The sequence below is a fragment of the Lampris incognitus genome, chromosome 12 (assembly GCF_029633865.1).
Source record: "Lampris incognitus isolate fLamInc1 chromosome 12, fLamInc1.hap2, whole genome shotgun sequence".
NCBI lineage: Eukaryota > Metazoa > Chordata > Actinopteri > Lampriformes > Lampridae > Lampris > Lampris incognitus.
This window is the reverse complement of record NC_079222.1, coordinates 27,665,253-27,688,668: the sequence shown is the minus strand read 5'-3', so window position 1 is coordinate 27,688,668 and position 23,416 is coordinate 27,665,253. Positions and strand designations below refer to the sequence as shown.

Below are 23,416 nucleotides of genomic sequence, written 5' to 3'. Positions count from 1 at the left end.
AATGGTAGTCTATAAATAGATCAGGTTAATATTATATACTGCCTGTCACATTGCAACCATAATTGGCAGCCCTATCTTGGCACGCTTAATGCTTATAAGCCCATATGACTTCAGCCATGGAAACATATCCACGGGTGGACATGCTTGTAGTTGGTGTTGTGTTGCATGTATTTATAGATTTGCGGATTGCATTTCTGTCACCGCATGTTTAAAATTCATCAACATGGTTTATTTAGTAATAAAAATGATTAATTTTGGCTGTTAATGTCTTTGTTAATTAGGGAGAGATATCTTTACTTGCTTCCGCAATTTGATTTATTCTGTGAACAAAATAATTTGGAATTAGCATGATGTAATTCAACATGCTGTTAAGATCACAGGTTGGAATTTGATCTTTATTTGAGACGTTATCAAAAATTAAGCCAAACATTGATATTATCTTATTTGACCTTTCTGCTCACTTTCTGCACAAACCATACATTTTTCATGTGTGTCAGTGGTACATACTTTGCAGATCCCCATATATTTGGAAGTTTATTTCACTTAAGTATGAATGAAACTTAAAACAAAGTGATCACAGGTAGAGGATGGTTTAATAAGCTGCATTTAATGCTTAATAAAATAAAATAATTAAAATAAATTAAAAATGTAAATAGAATAAATACAAGGGTGGCATGGTGGCGCAGTGGTTAGCGTGGTCCCCTCGCAGCAAGAGGGTCCTGGGTTTGAACCCCAGGTTTGTCCAACCTTGGCGGTTACCCCAGGTCATTCTCTGTGGAGTTTGCATGTTCTTCCCGTGTCTGCGTGAGTTTCCTTCGGGTGCTCCGGTTTCCTCCCACAGTCCAGAGGCATGTAGGTCAGGTGAATTGGCCATACTAAAATTGTCCCTAGGTGTGAATGTGTTGGCCCTGTGATGGACTGGCGACCTGTCCAGGGTGTCTCCCTGCCTGCTGCCTAATGACTGCTTGGATGGGATCCAGCATCCCGCGACCCTAATTAGGATAAGTGGCTTGGATAATGGATTGGATGGATGGCAGTAGGAATGAATTAAACCTTTTTCTGTGATCACAGCAAGAGGCTCCTGGACCCTATCAAAACCCAGTTTTCATGCTCTCCTTGTGGGTGTGTCACATTAGTGCCAAAGTCCAAAAACATGCTTTTCAGGTAAATTTGGAGTCATTTTATTGTGTAATAGATGCTGTTAATTTTACTAAAGGTACCAACAAAAGTTAACCATCATGTTGATTTAAGTCGAAATTAACTTCAAGTAAATAAACAAATGTTTGGGGGTGTTGTAATGTTCTGTTATGTAATAAGTCAAGCTGAAAAGTAAATATTTTCTCTGTGTATTTAATCACGTCTTGTCTGCTCCATTGCTGTCACATGCTCTGATCCTAGAACGTTCTGCACATGAACCTTAACCCTTTACAATAAACAATATATACCAATACTGCCACCTACTGGCCCATTGGGCACATACCATTACATCCTCCTTCCTTTGAAGTTAATACAAAAAAATAATAAGAATAAGAATACAAGGTAAGTATAAGGGCTAGAGACTGTTAAGGTATAAGCAAACTTAGTCATCTTAACATTACACCACATTTTAACACTTTCCTTTTCAGGTAAAATAACAAACGGGTAAGTCACATTAAGCTATTGCCACACCTAGTCATTTAAACAGTAAACAATATATTTAACACTTTTCTTTTCGGTACAGGTATACTATATAACAACAATCAGGTAAGTCACATTATTTCCTCCTCAGGTATCCCAACTCAGTGTAACTTTTTGGTAAGTTTTCAAATGACTCCACATTCGGATGTGTTGTAGGATATCTCTAACCAAACTCAGTCTCTTGTTTTTGTTTTTGTTTTTTTAATTCTTTATCCTACAAGTTCATTATAACTTTCTGTGTTCTAGGCCTGCTAGACCTGGCACATGACTGGTGTTTCAGTCGTTGGGGTAGGTGGAGGAAACTCAGTCAGGTGCACATCAGGAGGATGCACACCAGGAGGTGTCACTTCAGCACCTTCCTGTTCCTGAAATGTCTCCTGAGTCTTAAGCAGACTTCTTCAGTTTCTCCACCGTACCTGTCCATCTTCAGTCCTAATGGTATCTGACCTTGGATTTCTTTCATGACCATTGCCTTTCTGTTCCATTCAGAGGGCTCTTCGATTCTGACCATATCATGTTCTGAAAGAGGTTTCAGACTCCTGGCAGCCTTGTCGTGGTTCTTTTTCTGTTCCCACTTGAGCTGCATGTGTTTCTGTGTCAGTGTCCTGTTTTCCTTTTTCACAGGCATGCATGGCAGTGTGTTGCGCAGTTTATGGTACGTGTGGTGTTCTGCAGGCGATGCTCCACAGGCCACAGGTGAGGATCGATAGGTCAGCAATGCCAGGTAAGGGTCTGAGTTGGTTTCAGTGGCCTTTTTAAGGAGTCTTGGCAATTTCCACTCCTTTCTCTGCCTTCCCATTTGCTTGTGGATGGAGAGGGCTTGATGTGGTGTGTTGGAACCCATACTGTTCTGCAAACATGGGAAATTACTGGCAGCTATACTGGGGGCCACTGTCACTCTGCACTGTTTGAGGAATTCCGTGTCTGGCAAAGATGCTTTTCAGGTGAGTAATAACACTGCTTGCAGATGTGCTGTTTAGCTGTGCAATTTCAGGATAGTTTGAGTAATAGTCTGTTACTAAGAGAAAGTCCTTTCCAGTCAGATGGAAGAGATCTGTCCCTACCTTTTGCCATGGCTCGGCTGGCATGTCTTGAATCAGCATTGGTTCCTTAGTTTGCTTGTGACGATGTCTTTGACATTTGTCACATTTACTAATCAGTGTCTCAATGTCTCTATCGATACCTGGCCAATAAACAGCTTCCCTAGCCCTTCTTTTCCACTTTTCAATGCCAAGGTGACCGTCGTGGATCCGGCTGAGCATCTCTTGGTGCATAGACTCTGAAATGATAATCCTGTTTTGCATCAGCAGTAGGCCGTTAACCACATTTTGCCTCAGCAGTAGGCCATTGACCTCTGCCCTGATAGGATAGAATTGTGAGAGTTACCTTTTGTCCACCCATGTTGGAGGTTGGCCATCACTGTCTGCAATGTCACGTCTTTTTCCGTTTCTACTACAATCTTCTTGTACATCATGTCTGACCCTGGGAGGGAGGAAGCAATCAAGTTAACATGGATTTACACATCCACCAAGATGGTGCTGACCTGTGTGTTTGTGACTGGTGCAGGTGCTCGGGACAGTGCATCACCCAGACTGATGTATTTACCTGGCATGTAGACTAGATCCATATCATATCTTTGCAGCCTCATCATCATCCGCTGGATCCAGGGAGACATGTCTTTCAGGTTTTTTTCTGAAGATTGAACTCAGCGGTTGGTGATCTGTTTCTGCTGTAAAGGTGAGTAGTCCATAGACATAGCCATGAAACTTCTCACATCCAAACACTAACCCAAGGGTCTCCTTTTCAACTTGGGTGTATTGTGTTTCAGTCTCTGTCATTGTTCTGGACGCATATGCTGCTTGTCTCCAATTATCGTCGTCGTCAGCCTGGAGAAGCACAGCACCAAATCCGTCTTTGGATGCATCTGTAGACATTTTTGCTCTGCGTGAGGGATCAAAAAAGAAGAACACCCTTGTCCCGTTAACTAACAGAGGTGCCGTCCATTTGTCTGTTCCCAGTGCACTGACTTGATGTCCAATGTCTACTCTTAGTTGGCTGCACACGTTTTTTTCCAAGTCACAGCAAACCAAGTTCACTAGAAATGAATCACTGAGTGAATCACTGTCCTTATCAGTTTCATCCACTACATACACCTTGCCTTCTTTCCTTTCTCTTGAAAAACACATTTTTGCATAGTGGTTTTGTCCCTCACACCTGGAGCACGTTTTACCAAATGCTGGGCATTGCCTTGGTTTGTGAGTATCTCCACAACGTTTGCAGCTAAATGTGTCACTTTGCTTGCTTCGAGCGCCTCGGTATTTTCCGCGTCCATTTTCCTTGAATGAAACGGCGTCTACATTAACACTTGGCAGAGCTAAAGCTAGCCCCTTAGCAGCACCGTCAAACGTTTCCACATGCTGTTTAGCTAACTCGCTGGCCTGGCATATTTTCACAGCGTTGTCCAAACTGAGTTCTGCTTCTCTTAACAATATTTCTCTGACTTTCTTGTCACATGCGCCGAACACAATTTGATCAGGAATCATTGACTCGTTCAGTGCATTTAAGTTACAGGTACTAGCAGCAGCTATTTACCATTTGTTCGATTTCTTTATCTAGGTTTGGCCACCCAAAAAGGCTTCTGGCTACTGCTTTTTTCTTTCTTTTCTTTTTTTTACTTTGTTTATTAAGTTTTACATGAAAATACAAGTGCGCCACCAGTGCATTACAATTTTTTTTTATTCAAAACAGGTATAAATATATATGTATATGTACATATACGATAAACTTCTCTATTATCAAAATACTGTAAAAAAGTGACAATCAAAAATGTAATACACAAAATCAGCATTACTCCCTCAGAAAATAAACTGAAAATAACAATAAAAAAGGAAAGAAAAAACAAAAGTTACAACAAAAACAAAAAAGCAGCCAAAAGAGAGAGGAGGGAAAAAAACTCAAAAAAACAAAACGTCTGTCAGCAAGCAGTGGTGTCCCTACTAGACAATACTGTAACGCGCACGGACAAGCAGACACGCGGAGCGGGAGACACGGGGCAGCGCCCCGACTAAAGGGCCCGACCCACCCTGGCTACTGCTTTTGACTTAACAATGCCCATATGTTCTTCATGTAACTCTTTCAACATTTTAGGTCTCAGTGTTGTGGGTATGATCACATGTAACCCCCATAGCACACAATCTGCTTCCACTGTGAGTTCCTCACGTTTGTTCCAGAATGGTTTTAACATCTCATCTGTAACATGTTTAGGCCAACCATTCTGTGTGAAATGCCTAACTTTGGTAAGCACCCTGTCTTTTTCCGTCTCGTTCCTAATGTCTTTGGCTGAAACAGGGATGGCTTCTAACCATGACACTCTAAAATCAGGATTGCTCTGTGGTGCTTCTTTCTGTAAAGGCAAGCTTGATAAACCGTCTGCGTTTGCATGCTCCAAGGACGGTTTGCATACGATGTCATACTGATAGGCTGAGAGAAGTAGCGCCCATGTCTGCAGGCGGGCAGCGGCTAACGCTGGCAGCCCTGTCTTTGGCCCCAGAATCTTTACTAGTGGCTATCAGTAACAAATATGAATTTCCTTCCATACAGATAATCCCTAAATTTCTGTTCCCCAAATATCATGCCTAGTGCTTCTTTCCAAATTTTGAAGTAGTTTATTTCAGTCTTGCTTAGAGGGCGTGATACTTACGCTATTGGCCTTTTGCTACCATCTGGCATCTTGTGTGATATCAGTGCTCCTAATCCTTATGTCACAAGCCAATATTATAGGCAACTGAGGGTCAAAGTGAGTAAGGGCAGTTGAGGATGACAACTGCCTTTTTGCATTCTCAAAAGCTGCTTGGCAACTGGGAGACCGGTTCCATGGGCTGTCTTTCTGTAACAGCACCGTCATAGATTTGATGATGGTAGACAAGTTCTCAACGAATTTTCCATAATATGTCAGTAAAGATAGGAATGCTCTAAGCTCTGTAGTATTCTTTGGCTGTGGAGCACTTGCTGTGGCTTCCATTTTCTCTAGTATTTGGTGTAACCCATCTCTGTCTATTTTGTGTCCCAGGTACGTTACACTTGGTTGACAGAAGGCACATTTCTCTTTGTTTACCCTAATACCTCTGTCTTGGAGCCGTTCTAAGACCTATCCCACATTTTCCCAGTGTTGGCTTTCTGTTTCCCCTGTGATCAGAATGTCATCTAGATAACAGACAACACTTGGAAGACCCTGTAGCACCTGATCCATAATACGTCGGAATATTGCCAGTGAACTTGCTACTCCATATGGCAACCTATTCAGTCGATAGAGACCTTTTGGTGTATTTATGGTAAGGTACTGCTTCGATTTCTCATCTAACTCAACCTGTTGGTAGGCTTGTGTTAGGTCTATCTTGGTAAAATATTTGCCACCTGCTAATTTAGCAAACAAGTCTTGCGTCTTCGGTAGTGGGTATTTGTCTGTCTCTAACCATGTGTTTATGGTGACCTTATAATCCCCACAAATCCTAACTTCCCCATTGATTTCTGGGATGCACACAATGGGTGTTGCCCACTCACTGTACTCTACAGGAGTCAACACACCTTTCTCTTTCAGCTTTGTGAGCTGCTGCTCCACTGCTGCACTCAACGCATAAGGTACTGATCTGGCCTTAAAAAATTTTGGAGTTGCATTGTCAACTACCTGTAATTTTGCTTTTACTCCCGAGCCGAGATCACCCCTCTGTTCCTATCAGATGCTTGGGAGTATTTCTCATACATCTCAGTCAGCGGGCCGCTCTGGTGGTCGAGCGGAATAAACCGCCGTTCTTGCAATCCGCTCGTCATGTGGCTGGGATGTTTGTATCCCAGACTCGCCATAACCGGTCACGGCCAGAGCGTCCACGGGGTAAGGCATTCATTAGGCCACCCTTACCCGAGGGATAGTGGGTGTAGATCGGTGTAGTGTTCGGGGACTCGTCGTTCTCCAGCGACCCCTCTGGCCCACCCGGGCGCCTGCAGCCAAGCAACTGAAAGCATTCTCCCTACTCCTCCTTCGCGGCCTGAAGGTGATGCAATCCACGCGAGGCTTCAGCGTGTAAAATAGCGAGAGCAGCCGACACGAGTTTGAAGGAAGCTGGTGTTACGACTATCTCCTTCCTGTGGAAACGTGAGCTAGGGGAGTTATTCGACAAGAGTTCCGGCCATATGCCATTGGGTTAATCGGGTGGGATAAGGGGAAAAACTAGAAATAAATTTAAGAAAAAATACAATGTGGGTTTACACCACCAAGTCAATAGGTGGCGCTGCAGCGCTTCTGGGATCAATACGAAAGAGAGCAAAGCTTCCTTAAACTAGACCGGAAATAAACTGGCGCGAGCTTGAGTGATAACGTACTTTCATCGTGCCTCTCTTTTTGATTCACGGGTACTGCCAAAAGATATTATAACTCCCTAATTTAGTCTTAGACAAAATATATAATCAAGACAGTATTCAGTAGTGTTTTAGTGCAAATGTGATAGGAATGTTGTGTTTTGGGTTGATATTTAATTGTCTCGACTTGCTGAGGGTAACAAACGCCATGCTAGCGAGTAGTCTAGGTTAGCCCAATAAAATGGTATCCTGTCATAGTAGATTGTAAATATCTCATAGTAATGTTTTGGTGATACGTAGAGATGTGGGTTTATGTTGTAAGAAAAGTGTTAATGTTACTATTTTACGAGGAGCTATTCTGTGGTAACTTGTTCAGATAATTGTTCAGTTGTCGCCATTTCATGCCTGTTGCTGGTACTGCGTCTTAGGAAGTGTGCACATGCGTGAGACCACGCATAGTGTATGAAATCCTGTGTATGGGATAAAAGAGCTGTGCAGGTGGACATACACTACCGTTCAAAAGTTTGGGATCACCCAAACAATTTCGTGTTTTCCATGAAAAGTCACACTTATTCACCACCATATGTTGTGAAATGAATAGAAAATAGAGTCAAGACATTGACAAGGTTAGAAATAATGATTTGTATTTGAAATAAGATTTTTTTTACATCAAACTTTGCTTTCGTCAAAGAATCCTCCATTTGCAGCAATTACAGCATTGCAGACCTTTGGCATTCTAGCTGTTAATTTGTTGAGGTAATCTGGAGAAATTGCACCCCACGCTTCCAGAAGCAGCTCCCACAAGTTGGATTGGTTGGATGGGCACTTCTTTGAGCAGATTGAGTTTCTGGAGCATCACATTTGTGGGGTCAATTAAACGCTCAAAATGGCCAGAAAAAGAGAACTTTCATCTGAAACTCGACAGTCTATTCTTGTTCTTAGAAATGAAGTCTATTCCATGCGAGAAATTGCTAAGAAATTGAAGATTTCCTACACCGGTGTGTACTACTCCCTTCAGAGGACAGCACAAACAGGCTCTAACAGGTACTATTTAATGAAGATGCCAGTTGGGGACCTGTGAGGCGTCTGTTTCTCAAACTAGAGACTCTAATGTACTTATCTTCTTGCTCAGTTGTGCAACGCGGCCTCCCACTTCTTTTTCTACTCTGGTTAGAGCCTGTTTGTGCTGTCCTCTGAAGGGAGTAGTACACACCGGGGTAGGAAATCTTCAATTTCTTAGCAATTTCTCGCATGGAATAGCCTTCATTTCTAAGAACAAGAATAGACTGTCGAGTTTCAGATGAAAGTTCTCTTTTTCTGGCCATTTTGAGCGTTTAATTGACCCCACAAATGTGATGCTCCAGAAACTCAATCTGCTCAAAGAAGTGCCCATCCAACCAATCCAACTTGTGGGAGCTGCTTCTGGAAGCGTGGGGTGCAATTTCTCCAGATTACCTCAACAAATTAACAGCTAGAATGCCAAAGATCTGCAATGCTGTAATTGCTGCAAATGGAGGATTCTTTGACGAAAGCAAAGTTTGATGTAAAAAAATCTTATTTCAAATACAAATCATTATTTCTAACCTTGTCAATGTCTTGACTCTATTTTCTATTCATTTCACAACATATGGTGGTGAATAAGTGTGACTTTTCATGGAAAACACAAAATTGTTTGGGTGATCCCAAACTTTTGAACGGTAGTGTAGATAAATGGTTCAGATGCTGTAATAGGCTGATTATTTCTGTTGGTGTGAATTTGCTATTTTGACAGTAGTCTATATTGATATTTGAGTGATGAGAAAAACCAAATTGATTTTACAAATTGTTACACTTTTTATTTTGTATTTGTTTTACTTTTGATGACTATGGTAAAATGTAGAGAATTTATTTAACTGTTGAGAGCAGAAATAAACTGGCGCGAGCTTGAGTGACAACGTCTTTTCATCGTGCCTCTCTTTTTTGATTCACAGATCCACAGTGCTATTTAGCCTGTTTATCATTTGCTGCCGCTCCGGATATCCCCTAGGTCTGGAGCCGGTAACAATTGGGGGCCCGTCCGGGATTTAGCACCGCCCAGCTGAGGAAGCAGTAACTGTGACGACGAGATCCTGTGCCCAAAGCTTCAGGGAAGACTGCTACAACATGCATCATCCAGAGAGCCATAGCCACAGGTGTGACGTCATGATGTCAACTGTAACCCCCCGGCGGATGCTGATATTCCAGATCCAGAAGAAATTCTCAGATTTGAGAGTCAGTCAACTACAGGCCGTTGCAAGTGCAATTGATGATGGCAAAGGGACTTGTGATGTTAAAGACCTATGTGAACCAGAACTCTATGACTTTATTGTTAATTATGTCAGAAGTGAGAAGCTGGAAGCTATGGCAGATGAAGGTATGGCTAACCTCCTCCTCCTTGATGACATGATCAATGAGGCGATACTATCCCAAGACACCGGAGTGGCTGAAGCTAGCCAGGCCACACCCCTCCTGATGGAAACTGAACCATACACAGACCCATCCTTGACGGACAGAGACATTCACACACACCCATCCTCCGTGAACAGAGACATCCACACGCATTCAACCTCCATGGACAGAGACATTTTCACACACCCAACCACCACGGATAGAGACATTCCCACCAATCCATTCACACCAGCCAGAGGTCCTGGCATGCTGATGCCAGCCAAGTCCTGCCTCAACGGTGCCAGGAATGCTCCCCTGGGTCGTGTGAACTCATCCTCCACTATCACGGATCAGTTGGTAAGGTTGGCTGATGTGGCTACCCTGTTTCCACGCAGAGTTTAAGGTGCATGGTGGTCAGATCTCTGATGCAGGTTCTGACATCTCATATAGTAGTCTGGGTAAATAGATTGATGAGGGGTTGCGAGAAGGGTTTAGGGAGACAGGTCATAAGAACCATGCTTAAGATAACTAAACCTGGTGTATTCAGGGCGATGTTAACCAACAAAGATGACCTCACAGTGGATGGTTTGAAGCGGTTTCTCCGCTCCCATATAAGAGATAAAAATGTTACTGAGCTGTTCCAAGAGTTAAGTAATGCCAGAGAGCAAGACAAAGAGAGCCCACAACAGTTTTTGTACAGAGTTATGGGGCTAAAGCAGCGAGTTTGTTTTGAATCACAACAGCCTGGTGCATGTTTCAGCTATGATGAAAAGCTTGTACAGGGCACTTTCCTTCACACACTCTACCAGGGGTTAAATGAGAGAAATACCCATGTCAGACTTTCTCTTAGAGCAGGTCACCAAATCTACCAGTGAAGAAGAAGGGAGGGCAAAACGCCTAGGTACAACAGCCAAAACCAGACCAGGGACTGTTAGTGCAGCTCAACATGCCAGTAATGAACAGACTAAACAGACTAAAGTTGACTCTGAGTTACAGGCTAACCGTGCTGCTATTCAGGAGCTGACAGCACAAGTGTCCACTTTAACCAAGCACATGGCTCAGATGGTGAAACCCACGGAAAATGTTACTTCCAGAGGCCCAGGCTTAACCATGAAAAGTCCCCAGTCACCTGTAACTGAGTCCAAGGGTAAGTGCAATGACTGTGTCCAAATTGCAATATGAGTTGTCCCCACTGTTTTATCTGTGGCCAGACAGGACATAGGGCCATTGGCTGTCTGAAGAAGAGGATGTCGGGAAACGGGGGGAGGTCGTTGGAAAGGGGCAGCCAGCGATCTTCAGCAGCAAGAGGCCCCCAGTAAATCAAATCAAATCAAATCAATTCTATTTGTATAGCCCAATATCACAAATTACAAATTTGCCTCAGTGGGCTTAACAGCAACACAACATCCTGTCCTTAGACCCTCTTATCGGATAAGGAACAACTCCCTAAAAAACCCTTTAACAGGGAGAAAAAATAGGAAGAAACCTCAGGGAGAGCAACAGAGGAGGCATCTCTCTCCCAAGATGGACAGAATGCAATGGATGTTGTGTTCACGCAATTTACGTAATACAACATTTTGGTTAGAAAACCAAAATTAGAGGACAGTACAATGTCTATGATCACACAAGCCATTGTTTTCTCACTTTTGTTTCTTAATAGCGTGGTCTTAAGTATGGTGGTTGTTGGCCAGGTTTAGACATACAGTGGATGGCCACTTTATATTGATTGTCCTTCACGTAAGATAAACATTTCAACTAACTGGAGACTCTAATACAGCATATAGCATAAAACCTGCTTGGTCAGTCAAATGAAATAATGTGTCAACAAGAGAATTATTTTTAGCAAGATTTATTGATAACAGAGAATCATATTTTATGCCTTCTTAATAAGGAAATTGATAAAATGGAAACATTGAGCAAATCTATTCAGCAGATTCCTTTCCCTGTAAAGAATAAAGAAATAAAATGTATTACGACTTTATTTAAATAAAATGTACATGTCATATCACACAGACTGTTTATCAATTATGCTCTTACACACATTTACCTTGCCAGAGTCCCGGCTCTTAGCTCTCAGTTTGTTGACTTGAGACTCAGCGATGTCAGCACGTTCCTCAGCCTCCTCCAGTTCATGCTGAATCTTCCTGCACTTGGACAGGTGAGAATTGGCCTGTTCCTCCTGTAAAACCATCACAGATGATATCGGTTATGAATTACATGGCTGTCACTTAAAATGATTTAAATTAAAACACCGCTAGAACAATTTCATGTTACTGAAATTAAAACTTACCGCTTCCTCAGCCTGCCTCTTGTAGGCTTTCACCTTCAGCTGAAGTTTGTCTACTAGATCCTGCAGCCTAGTGACATTCTTTTTGTCCTCTTCAGTCTAAAGTAAATAGGGAATTTGAGTTTTGAGCAAGTATTCATTTGATTGTGGCAATGCAGTTAATTGATAGGTTGAATCTGAGATGAAGATAGTATACCTGGTAAGTAAGTTCCTTCACCCTCCTCTCATATTTGCGAACACCCTTAACAGCATCTCCTCCACGTCTCTGTTCAGCCTCGACTTCTGTTTCCAGCTCATGCACCTTGAGAAAACAATTAGACATTAACAACACAGTTTATTCTTTAGTGGTTGTTCATCAGTTCAACTATGTATATCTTACCATGTGGTATTTCTTGTTTTATCTTACCCTAGATTCCAGTTTCTGGAGTTGCTTCTTGCCACCCTTCATGGCCAAGTTCTCAGCTTCATCCAGACGATGCTGCAGGTCCTTAACAGTGACCTCCAGGTTCTTCTTCATCCTCTCTAGGTGAGAACTTGTATCCTGCTCTTTCTTCAGCTCCTCAGCCATCATAGCAGCCTAAAAATGAATCATGTTATTCAATTGCAGTTTTATAAGTGAAGTGTGCGCCTCCAGATTTGTGGATTAACAAAAACTTTGTCAAATAGAATTTAAACCTACATCAGTGATGGCCTTCTTGGCCTTCTCTTCTGCATTTCTGGCTTCCTGAACAGTGTCATCCACTTCACTTTGGACCTGAACGAGGTCAGTCTCAAGCTTCTTCTTTGTGTTCAGAAGGCTTGTATTCTGAAAGAATAGTTTCATTTTACTGATGACTGTAAAATCACATGCACACACACACACACACTTATTCTCAATGAGATGCAGGTAATCACATGGATGAAGTATCATTCAAATCAGTATTGAGATATATATTTGCATACCTGAGAGTGCAACAGTCCAACACGTTCACTAGCATCCACCAGCTCTTGTTCAGCCACTTTGCGGCCTCTCTCCGTCTGTTCCAGAGCAGCCCTCAGCTCCTCAATTTCAGCCACCATGAGACCATTTCTACGGTCCACCATGGCAGCCTGCTCCTTCAGATCCTCCTGTGCTCTGAGAGCATCATCAAGGTGCAACTGGGCATCCTTGTGTGAAGATTTTCATATAGAAATATTAAAAAAAATTATCACATTGAATGATATACAGTGGTTGTTTGTACAGTTATGTCATTTACCTTAAGTTGTCCCTGAACATTCCTCAGCTGCTTCTGGGCTTCAGCAGCCTGGCGGTTAGCATGGCTCAGCTGAATCTCCATCTCATTCAGGTCTCCCTCCATCTTCTTCTTAATTCTCAGGGCATCATTCCTGCTCCTGACCTCAGAGTCCAGAGTGCTCTGCATGGAGTCAGTCACCCTCTGGCTGTTCCTCTTGATTTGCTCCATCTCCTCATCCTTCTCTGCCAGTTTCCTGTCAACCTCACCCTTAATTTGGTTGAGTTCCAGCTGGACACGTAGAATCTTGGACTCTTCATGTTCCAGAGTTCCCTAAAAATCAGAATTGTTAATGTAGGGCCCTTCTTGACCTTTTAATGTTTTGTTGTATTGGCCTCCTTGTTCTATTGTATTTGTAGATTTCGCTCACAAAAAAAGCACACTGTCCATTGCAAATGTTGAACACTTTCCATTCAATGATTATTTTACCTCAGCCTCTTCAAGAGCTGTCTGGATCTCAGCCTTCTCTGTCTCCACCTGCTTCTTGGATTTCTCCAGCTCATGGATGCTCTTTCCAGTCTCACCAATCTGCTCAGTCAGATCTGAGATCTCCTCTGCAGTGGGTTACATATGTTTAGTATTTTTAAGTATTGAAATATAGGTTATGTCATTCATCCAGGCTAATACACAAATGTTATATCAAATATGATGGATGTTTATAATAGTGAACACTCACGCTGCAGGTTCTTGTTCTCGCGCTTCATGGTCTCCAGCTGGTCCAGAGCCTCCTCATAGGAGTTCTTCATCTTGAACAGCTCAGTGCTGAGTGAACGAGCCTCTTTCTGAGCTCCTTCAAGTTCTGCCTGACCCTCCTCATATTTCTGCTTCCATTCTGCCAAGACCTGTTTGATAATTGTGAGAAAAATAGTAAGGTAAAAAGTTCTCATTTCAGTGGCTATAGCATGTATAGGGATACACATGACCACACCTTATCAAAGTTTCTCTGCTTTTTGTCAAGGTTTGCAGCAAGACCATTTGCTCTCTCCACATCAATCATGAGGTCCTCCACTTCACCCTGGAGTCTCTGTTTGGTCTTCTCCAGAGAGGCACACTTGGAATTCACAGCCTCAATCTGCTCCTCAGCCTCCTGGAGTCGCTGGGCAAGCTTTTTCCTGTTAAATATTTGTCAAAATAATCATATATATATATATAAGGGAAAAATTCAAATGAAAAAAATGAAACGAAACGAAATGAAATAGAGATGAATAAAAGAAAATTAATAACTGACTCACTTGGACTCCTCAAGCTCCTCAGTGCGCTGGATAGCATCTGTTTCATACTTGGTTCTCCACTGGGCCACTTCACTGTTGGCCTTAGACATTCCACGCTGCAGCTCAGCCTTGGCCTCCTGCTCCTCTTCAAACTGCTCCCTCAGAAGATCACAGTCATGGCGAGCGGATTGCACGCCATGGGCAAGTGCATTCTTGGCCTAGATAATGTTTTTTTTTTAGTAAACATTTAATGAACATAATATTCCCATTGACATTCATATGAAATATAAGGTGTAAATCATCACTCACCTTAACCTCCTCCTCTATCTGTCTCTTCAGCTCTTCAATCTGCTGTGTGAAGGCCTGTTTGCCTCTGGTCAGCTGGGAGACCAGAGCCTCCTTCTCTTCAAGCTGACGACCAAACTCACCTGGTTAGAAATTAAATTCATGTTTTTCTCAAGATTGTATTTGTTATGGCCCAGAATACTTGTTTTTCAAAGAAATACCATCCCTCTAAGTATGTATTGTAATTCACATTTTTAGGATTACAAAAATATATTTTGAAGGCAGTACGTACCATTCTCTGTCATCAGCCTTGCCCTCTGACCGCTTATATCATTTATCTGGCGAACATTCTCATCATTCTTAGATTTGAGTTCGCTAAGCTGGTCTTCAAAGGTGCGGCACATCTTTTCAAGATTTCCCTGTTAATTAAAATTGCAATAGTCAAGGAAAGGTATTCCAGTTTTTCAGACTTTTTTTCAACAACTTGCACTTACAGAATTTGCATGTCAGAACAGCATTATACCTTGGCCTTTGCAACAGCCTCCATGTTGCTGGAGAGGTCATCGATCTCCATCTTGAATTCACTCTTCTCCTTCTCAAGCTTCTGCTTGACACGCTGCAGGTTGTCGATCTGCTCTCCCAGCTCTGCAACACTGTCAGCCTGCTTCTTGCGGAGTGCAGCAGCAGTTGCTTCGTGTTGCAAAGTAGACTCCTCCAGGTCACGACGCAGCTTCTGGAACTCAGCTTCACGCTTCTTGTTCATCTCAATCTGAGCGGCAGTGGCTCCTCCAGCCTCCTCAAGTCTCTCACTGATCTCTTCAAGTTCCCTGGAGAGGTCAGCTCTCTGCTTCTCAACCTTGGCACGAGCAGCGCGCTCAGCCTCAATTTCTTCCTCCAGTTCCTCAATACGAGCCTTTAAAAGAATATTTTATTAAAATATATTCTTTTACAGATAACAGCGTATGATGCTTCAAGAAGAGAAACAAGGTTGTTTTTTTTTTAATTGAAAAAACCTGGAGCTCCTTGATCTTCTTTTGTAGCTGAGCACCCAAAGATTGCTCATCCTCAATCTTACTCAGAAGCTGGCTTGTCTCAAAGTCCTTCCTGATGAATAAATTTTACAGGTAGCTCATTTGTAAGCGAATCCCAAAGTGTATATTTTGAATGTACTATAAAAGCTTAGCCAGAATTGACAATTGTTATTGAAACAATTACTTCTTAAGTTTTTCGTCAGACTGCTGTTTGTCGTTCTCAAGGTCCATGATAGATTCCTGAGCAAGTTTAAGATCACCCTCAAGCTTCCTCTTGGCTCTCTCAAGGTCCATGCGGAGCTTCTTCTCTTGCTCCAGCGAACCTTCAAGCTGCAAATCAACATGTTTGTTATTAAAGTTCAAGAGTAAAAATATCTCTTATAAAAATCTTAGTACGTAATTAAACTTTCAAAAGCCTCACATCATCCACTTGCTGCTCAAGCTTGGTTTTGGATTTGGTCAAAGTATTGACTTTATCTTCTTCTGCCTGTAGATCATCAAGGGTCTGTTGATGTGCCTCTTGAAGGGCTTTTTTCTCCTTTGTCAGCTTAGCAATGCTTTCATCCTGAGAGGCCATCTCCTCAGTCAGGTTCTTCACCTACATATACAAATAAAATGAAATAAAAGACATGGATGGATCACGACAGATAATATAAATTGCAGATTATTCTATGAATATTAATTCTTGTTGATAGCAGAATAAATGAACATTCATGAACCTTGTTCTCGGTGGCATGTTTCTCCTTCTCCACTTTGGCCAAGGTAAGCTCCAGGTCATCAATATCTTTCTTAAGCTCAGAGCATTCATCCTCCAACTTCCTCTTCTTGGCAGTCAGCTCAGCATTAATTTCCTCCTCATCCTCCAGTCTCTCAGTTGTCTCTTTGAGTTTAGCCTCCAGTTGGATCTTACTCTTGATAAGTCCTTCACATCTCTCCTCAGCATCTGACAGATTCTCTGATTCCTAGATCACAAATACATGATGAAAAACAACAACAACAACAACAACATCAGAACATGGAGGATATGTCAATATCATCTATGTTTAAAGTCAGACTTAAAACTGTGTTTTGTAGTCTACTAACAGATGCGACTTGCAGCTGCAGGTCATTCTTCTCTTGCATAAGAGAAACCATCTTCTCCTCCAGTTCCTTCTTCTTGGCCAGAGCAGCAGCCAGGTCTGATGTCATTTTCTCATAGTTCTCCTTCATATTGGCAAGCTCCTTCTCAGTTTCAGCAGTCTTCAAAAGAGGCTTGATCTTGTAGTACACCTTCATCCATGGCCAGTGTTTGACATTCATGAAAGAGCGGACGTTGTACTGGATGGTGTAAACGGCTTCCCTAAGGCATGAATATATTACTGTTATGGACAACACCATTCTGAGACTGCATATTTCATGAATTTTTATTTTTTAAATTTATTTCTTGGAACATACCTGCGTTCCATCATTTTAACAAACTCCTTTCTCATTAGGTAAGCACGGCAGAGGGCCTGAGTCATGGAGACCAGAGAAGCAAGCTTCTCATCTCGCATCTCCTCAAGAGTACCCAGCAGACCAGCTTTGAAGAACACCTGAGGAGGGTAAAACAAATATCAGAATCAGCTGTCATTCAGCTGTGAAATAGAATTCAATTTTATTGTTTCATCATGATATGACAGTAATGTTTACCTTGGTGTGTCCAAACTTGTACTGCTCATGATCAACATCAATTGACCCAAGAAGCTTCTCAGAAGCCTTCTTGTTGTCAATGAACTGGCCTTCAGGGATGACACTGGCATTCAACACTTTGTACCTTTTGTAAAAGAGTTCATGACAATGTCTTGGTATAATTTGTACTTTGTTTGTGCTTATAAACCTCTTTACCGCTGAAAGTTCAATGGTTACCTTTGCTTGAAGTCACCATAGAGGATTCTGCTGGGAAAACCTTTTCTGCAAATTCTGATACCCTCCAGTACCCCGTTACACCTCAGCTGGTGGATAACCAAGAAGTTCTCCATCAGACCTGTAAAAAATTATTAAAGCATAATTACATCCTTCCCTTGAGGTTCATTGAAACATGAAGCTAATATACTCTACAGCAGTGTTTCTCAACCCGGGGTCCGCGGACCCCTAGTTGTCCGTGGTGTAATTGCAAGGGGTCCGTGAAAATAAAATATATTTAAAAAAAAGATCCTATGACATTTATAGAAATAGGATTATTCTACTCAAATGTGACTGAGACCTTTATCTACCTGAACTATAAAGGGTAACAGGACTTTTTTCTCTAATTACATCTGTTTCACAAGTGTAATTTATTGTATTTTAAGCAGAGATCTCGCTCCCGTTTGCATTGTTAAAAGTTACTGCATAAAAATTCTGTTGTTACATATATCTGAAAGTTACTGAATACATATTCTGTTTTGTTACATATATCTGAGACTTACTGCATAAGAATTCTGTTTTTTTAACTATATCTAAGTTACAACTGAAAGCTCTTATTTTTGCCCCAAAGACTGAATAAATGCTATAATGCAATTTAAAATGCAGTTTCTACTGTTTCTATCAAATTGCAACCCCCCTCCCCCAAGACCAGGTGGAGGGGTCCTCAGGGTAGATCAAAAATATGCAGGGGGTCCAGGACCCCAAAAAGGTTGAGAACCACTGCTCTACAGTGAACAGATCATTTTTCATAGTCAAGGTACCTGGAGTTTTTGACTCATTGGGAATCAGGCAACGCACAAAGTGAGGATGGGTGCTTCTCAAGTTAGTCATCAGCTTTCCCAAGTTTTCCTATAGATAGAACATTTAAAATAAATATCAGTATTTTACATTTATGCATATATATATATAATTGCATAGTAAATTATTAACCATATAGTGTTTATCTTATCTTAAACCTTACCCTGAACTGTGAAGACACAGTCTGCATAGAACCACCCTTCTTCTTGCCTCCCTTCTTGCCACCACCTCCAGCTTCTGTTATTTAACATGACAAGATTCAATGATGATTTTTTTTTTTTTTTTTTAGATTTGGTAAAAACGTTTTTGGCACATATATAAAAACTGAGTATTACTATCAAATTATGTTACTATGAGGAGTCTTAGTAATGAAAACAAAAAAAAGAAAAGCATCTGTTGAAAATTTTAAATCCGTTTGCTATTATTGTACCTTCAACAACAGGGGGATACAGAACAGGCAGCAATTTAACTCCAGACTTCTGATACAGCTGCACAACAGAGTCGTTCAGAGGATCCTTGTTCTTGTCCAGCCACCCAGCAATATTGTAGTCCACAGTTCCAGCATAGTGCACCAGAGAGAAGTGGGCCTCAGCTTTGCCCTTGGCAGGTTTTGGCTTCTCAAAAGCTTTGTTCTTTCCAAGATGCTGGTCATACAGCTTGTTTTTGAAGGTTGTGTCTGAAGCCTTAGGGAACATGCACTCCTCTTCAAGGATGGAGAAGATACCCATGGGCTATGGTATATGAAAGAATAAAAGTACATGATTCTTGACACTGTGCATACTATGATTAATAACAATATTAAAATAGCCATTACTTGAATTTAAGGTTGACGGTTTACCTTCTCAATAAGCTCAATACAGGCAGCCAAGTCCATGCCAAAGTCAATAAACTCCCAAATGATACCCTCCTTCTTGTACTCCTCTTGCTCCAGAACAAACATGTGGTGATTGAAGAACTGCTGAAGCTTCTCATTGGTGAAGTTAATGCACAGCTGCTCCATGCTGTTGAACTGAAAACGAGAATTGGTTCGTTGTTATAAGTTAATAGTTAAAATCATGAAATTAATCAACCTCTTAAAGACGAGTTTAAAGATGAATGTAAACTTACATCAAAGATCTCAAAACCAGCAATGTCCAGGACACCAATGAAGAACTGCCTTGGCTGCTTGGTATCCAGCATCTGATTGATACGGATGACCATCCACAAGAACATCCTCTCATAGATAGACTTGGCCAGGGCACTGACTGAGTTATGAACCTATAGAAACCAGTAATATGATTAAACATAATTGAAATCTTTAAATAAGTAGAGAGATAGTTATTGAAATCAATTCAACAACAGAGTGGTATAGGCAAATATAAAGGCACAGTGCTCACCTGAGGCACAGTCTGTCCTTTTGTGACGAACTCATTTCCGACCTTCACTCTGGGGTAGCACAGAGCCTTTAGCATGTCAGCAGAGTTCAGGCCCAGTAGATAGGCTACCTTGTCGGCATCTGAAGAGTCATATACAAAACATATACACAATCAAGATTTATGAAGGTAACTTTATCAATCCCCATGCAGAAATGAGTCCTCTGCATTTGACCCATTCTAACTACGTAGGAACAGTAAATAGGCACAGTGCAGCAGCGCACGGGGACACATTCATTTTCTATGACCAGTACCATGGACAAGGGCAATGGCAGGAGTATTAACCTAATAATAATTCTTGTGACAATAATTGTTAAATGTTTCATCAAAGAAAATAAAACCTTCAACATCAATGAAACAGCACCATTTTAAATAAATGTAGTACTCACCCTCTGTGCCATCTGGCTCAGCCTGCTCCTCACGCTGCTTCTGCTTGAACTTCATGTTACCATGGTGAAGCACAGCACCTGTCAGCTTATAGATGTACATCTTCTCTTCATTGGTGAAGCCCAGGATATCAATGGCTGTCTGTATTCACAACAAGTGTTGACATTTTGTACAGAAATCATTTTAGAGATAATAATTTACAGTGAATTGTGGTCACATACTGAAACGACAAAAAGATAACAAAACATATATTTGATATTAAAGGGAAGATCGCTAACATCAGTAGCAACCAACTCCTCAACGTCATCAATGCTAGCCACAGTGATCTGACCCTGGCTGCACATGGGGAAATCATATGGGTTGGTGGTGATGAGCGTCATTTCTGTGAATTTAAAAAGGTTGAAGGGATTAAGTGACACATGAAAACATTTAACAACTTTGTTTGCAATCATTTTCTACTTGCTCTTATTCAGCTCACCAATCAGCTCAGGTTTGTGGTTGGTCATCATCTGGTAGAAGATGTGGTAGCCTCTCTCATCTGGAAGCTGGAATGTCACTCTGGACTTCTCCAGCAGATCTGTAAGTGTTACCCATGGTTAAAAATGTAGGCAATCTAGCCAATCAGTATTGTAATAATTTATGCAACAGTGGTTTGTGATCAAGCAGTCTGATTGGCTGAGAGATCTGCGTTATTTACGATAACATCACGGGTGCTTATCACTTCGCTTCTATTATTCTGCTTGTAACAGCTGATTTCATCAACAGCTGATTTCAGCAGTTGTCATCAAGTGACCTTGTCAACAATGGACACGTATCAAATTGTACAATTTGGTTTAGTGTTTATTTATCCATATATTTTGGTAGATTAACTGGAGCTGGAGGAGACCAATGAAGGAAACTATAATGTAATAAAGGAAACTGTAACGTAATATTAATCGTAAAGCACACACCTTCTGTAACTGCAGAATGAACTGCAGTGTAAAGATCAACATTTACCTGCAAAAATAATTCCTTTTCCCTAAAAAGCAGCAAGCTAGCTTACTGTTATTCATTTTAATAATGTTCTTGTTTGCTGTGCTACAAAGTGTTTACTTACTAATTTGCTCGGGATATATGTTTCCTCTGTTATCTGCAGTCTTAGTTTCATATCAGCGATCCACTTGTGGTGGAACCACATTCTTTGGTGGAAGAAATTGCTCACCATAAAAAAAATTCTAAATAGTATTTCCTGGTTTAGTTTCTTTAGTTTATTAAAATGTTGTAAAATGTAATAGATTGTAAAGCTCATTGACTGGCTGTTTTAGCCAGAAAAGTGCTATATAAAATGCAACTTGATTGATTTGTGGTGTAAAAACCACAGAACACTTGAGGTTGTGTACTATTGCAATAAGAGCATGGCTGTCCTAATGTGTGCCACTTTCCTTTCATTTTTGCCTGCAAACAAATCTCAGCCCATGATGTTATTCACGATAACAAACTCCTTCTTATATTCTATTGTTTAACTTTAGCACATGTGGTTGATACTTACAAGTCTCAATATCGGCACTAGACAGTTTACCAGAAGTGCCAAAATGGATTCTGATGAATTTACCCTGTCAGGGAAAGGATCATTTTTAGAATCCCACTACAGAAGAATTATACAATCCAGAAAATTCAATATATATTTATGGTTATCCACACTTACAAAGCGAGAGGAGTTGTCATTCCTCACAGTCTTGGCATTACCGTAGGCCTCCAGCAAGGGATTAGCTGCAATAATCTGATCCTCCAGTGAGCCCTACATGAGGAGTTTTAAATGTGATGTTGATAGCCGCACATTTTTTGACGCCAAGAACATTTCCAATTTGTTTGAAAACTACTTGAATAAATATACCTGCATCTTCCCAGGAGTTTGGTCCTTCTTCTTGTCTCCACCCACAGAGATTGTGGCAAAGTACTGAATGACACGCTTAGTGTTCACAGTCTTTCCAGCACCAGATTCTCCACTGGGTAAAGATTTATGAATACACAGATTAATAGAATTTACTCAATGTCTTTGATCATGTTGGTATTATAGAGGGTCAACAAATGTGAAACATACGTGATCAACACAGACTGATTCTCCCTGTCTGTTAAAGGAAAAGGAAAGAAATATGTTTTACATTGATGTCACAGAAATTCATTGCAATGTCAATTAATATATTTTTATGACTAGGACGTACCAGTAAGCATGTTCTGATAGGCATTGTCAGAGACAGAGAAGATATGGGGTGGAGCCTCCATACGCTTTTTGCCTCTGTAGGCAGCAACAACCTCAGAATCGTACACTGGGAGCCACTTGTAGGGGTTCACGGTGGCACAGAAGAGTCCAGAGTAGGTCTAAGAGAGATGAGAGACAGGTGAACATTTACCATGTGCTGTCCATGGGTCCTAGCTCAATACTGTTTTTTTAGCCAGTATGCTTTCTCACGTAAATCATCCATGCGGCATAACGCTCTTTGAGGTTATACAGCACAGAGGCTTCATTGAGATGGGTCATCATGGCCATGTCCTCAATTTTGTCATATTTGGGAGGGTTCATTGGGGTCACATCGTCCTCCTTAACTGTTCTCTCCTAAAGCATGGAAAGAAAGTTACTCTTAAAAAAGTTCTGCAAGTATTACTCTAACCAATTCATTCAAATGAACGTTCACCTACGTCCTGGGTGTCAAGCACTTTAACGGTGACTTTGCCACTGTCTTTCTTCAGGATTGTACATTTGAGGTACAGCTCCTTAGCATCAGCCACATATGCAGCACTCTTGGCATCAAAAGGTTTGTTCTGAGCCTCAATCCTCTCTTTCTCAGGCTTACGGAGATAAATGGCAGCCTTGCCATAAATGGCCATCTCCGCGTCCGTACTCATGGTGGTAGTTTTCTGTAGGCAGACCATTATAACTAAATGTCTCTTATTTCACAAATATGTGCTTTACGTTTGAATCTGAACATGGCAGAGCGTTTCTATGAATTATGACATTTATGCAATTCTCACCTTATTCTTCTACCCAGTCACAGAGAAATTTTCCACAGGTGTCGACCCTTAATGAAAACATATTTGTGATGACTGGAGCAAGTGGTGAATTCCACTTTAAGTGCTATACTAAATGTCCATGTTGCATAAAATTAAACATATGCAAATGTCACAGTTATTTGGCGATTAGATTATTTCACTACTTAAGTGAAATTTTTCCCAACTCTGTCATTGGATTATTCAAATTTTATCTTTTTTAATAACTTTAATTCAAGAAATCAAACATCTCACATCAGACTTTGGTTATATCACTTTAAGAAACAGTCTGAATCAAAGTTCTTCTCTAATGCATGAAGCCATCAGTCTGACTTACCACAGGTTGGAAGAGTCT

General features: G+C 41.2%; 1 protein-coding gene across 1 annotated transcript; it reads right to left on the bottom strand.

Annotated features, from left to right (window-relative positions):
- Positions 1-11,357: 11,357 nt before the first annotated feature.
- Positions 11,358-22,920, bottom strand: LOC130121445 (myosin heavy chain, fast skeletal muscle-like). The gene is made up of 39 exons (XM_056290230.1): positions 22,714-22,920; positions 22,487-22,630; positions 22,239-22,395; positions 22,118-22,145; positions 21,911-22,022; positions 21,722-21,814; positions 21,566-21,629; positions 20,516-20,614; positions 20,316-20,419; positions 20,040-20,178; positions 19,615-19,733; positions 19,346-19,495; positions 19,077-19,247; positions 18,669-18,969; positions 18,402-18,472; positions 18,202-18,289; positions 17,405-17,522; positions 17,189-17,312; positions 16,955-17,091; positions 16,604-16,859; positions 16,240-16,482; positions 15,942-16,118; positions 15,705-15,850; positions 15,503-15,593; positions 15,013-15,402; positions 14,782-14,908; positions 14,514-14,632; positions 14,226-14,422; positions 13,922-14,105; positions 13,670-13,835; positions 13,423-13,547; positions 12,958-13,266; positions 12,665-12,868; positions 12,402-12,527; positions 12,129-12,299; positions 11,919-12,023; positions 11,726-11,821; positions 11,483-11,614; positions 11,358-11,378 (listed from the first exon to the last, which is right to left on the bottom strand). Exons 1-39 carry the CDS (start codon positions 22,918-22,920, stop codon positions 11,358-11,360), a joined length of 5,811 nt encoding a protein of 1,936 aa, XP_056146205.1.
- Positions 22,921-23,416: the final 496 nt, after the last annotated feature.

Coding starts and splice junctions, on each gene's coding strand:
- LOC130121445 (XM_056290230.1), bottom strand. CDS start 22,920: ATGAGTACGGACGCGGAGATGGCCATTTATGGCAAGGCTGCCATTTAT. Junction 19,248..19,345: donor CTGGTTTTGAGATCTTTGAT/GTAAGTTTACAT, acceptor TCTCGTTTTCAG/TTCAACAGCATGGAGCAGCT. Junction 12,300..12,401: donor CCAAGAAGGCCATCACTGAT/GTAGGTTTAAAT, acceptor ATTCATTTTTAG/GCTGCTATGATGGCTGAGGA.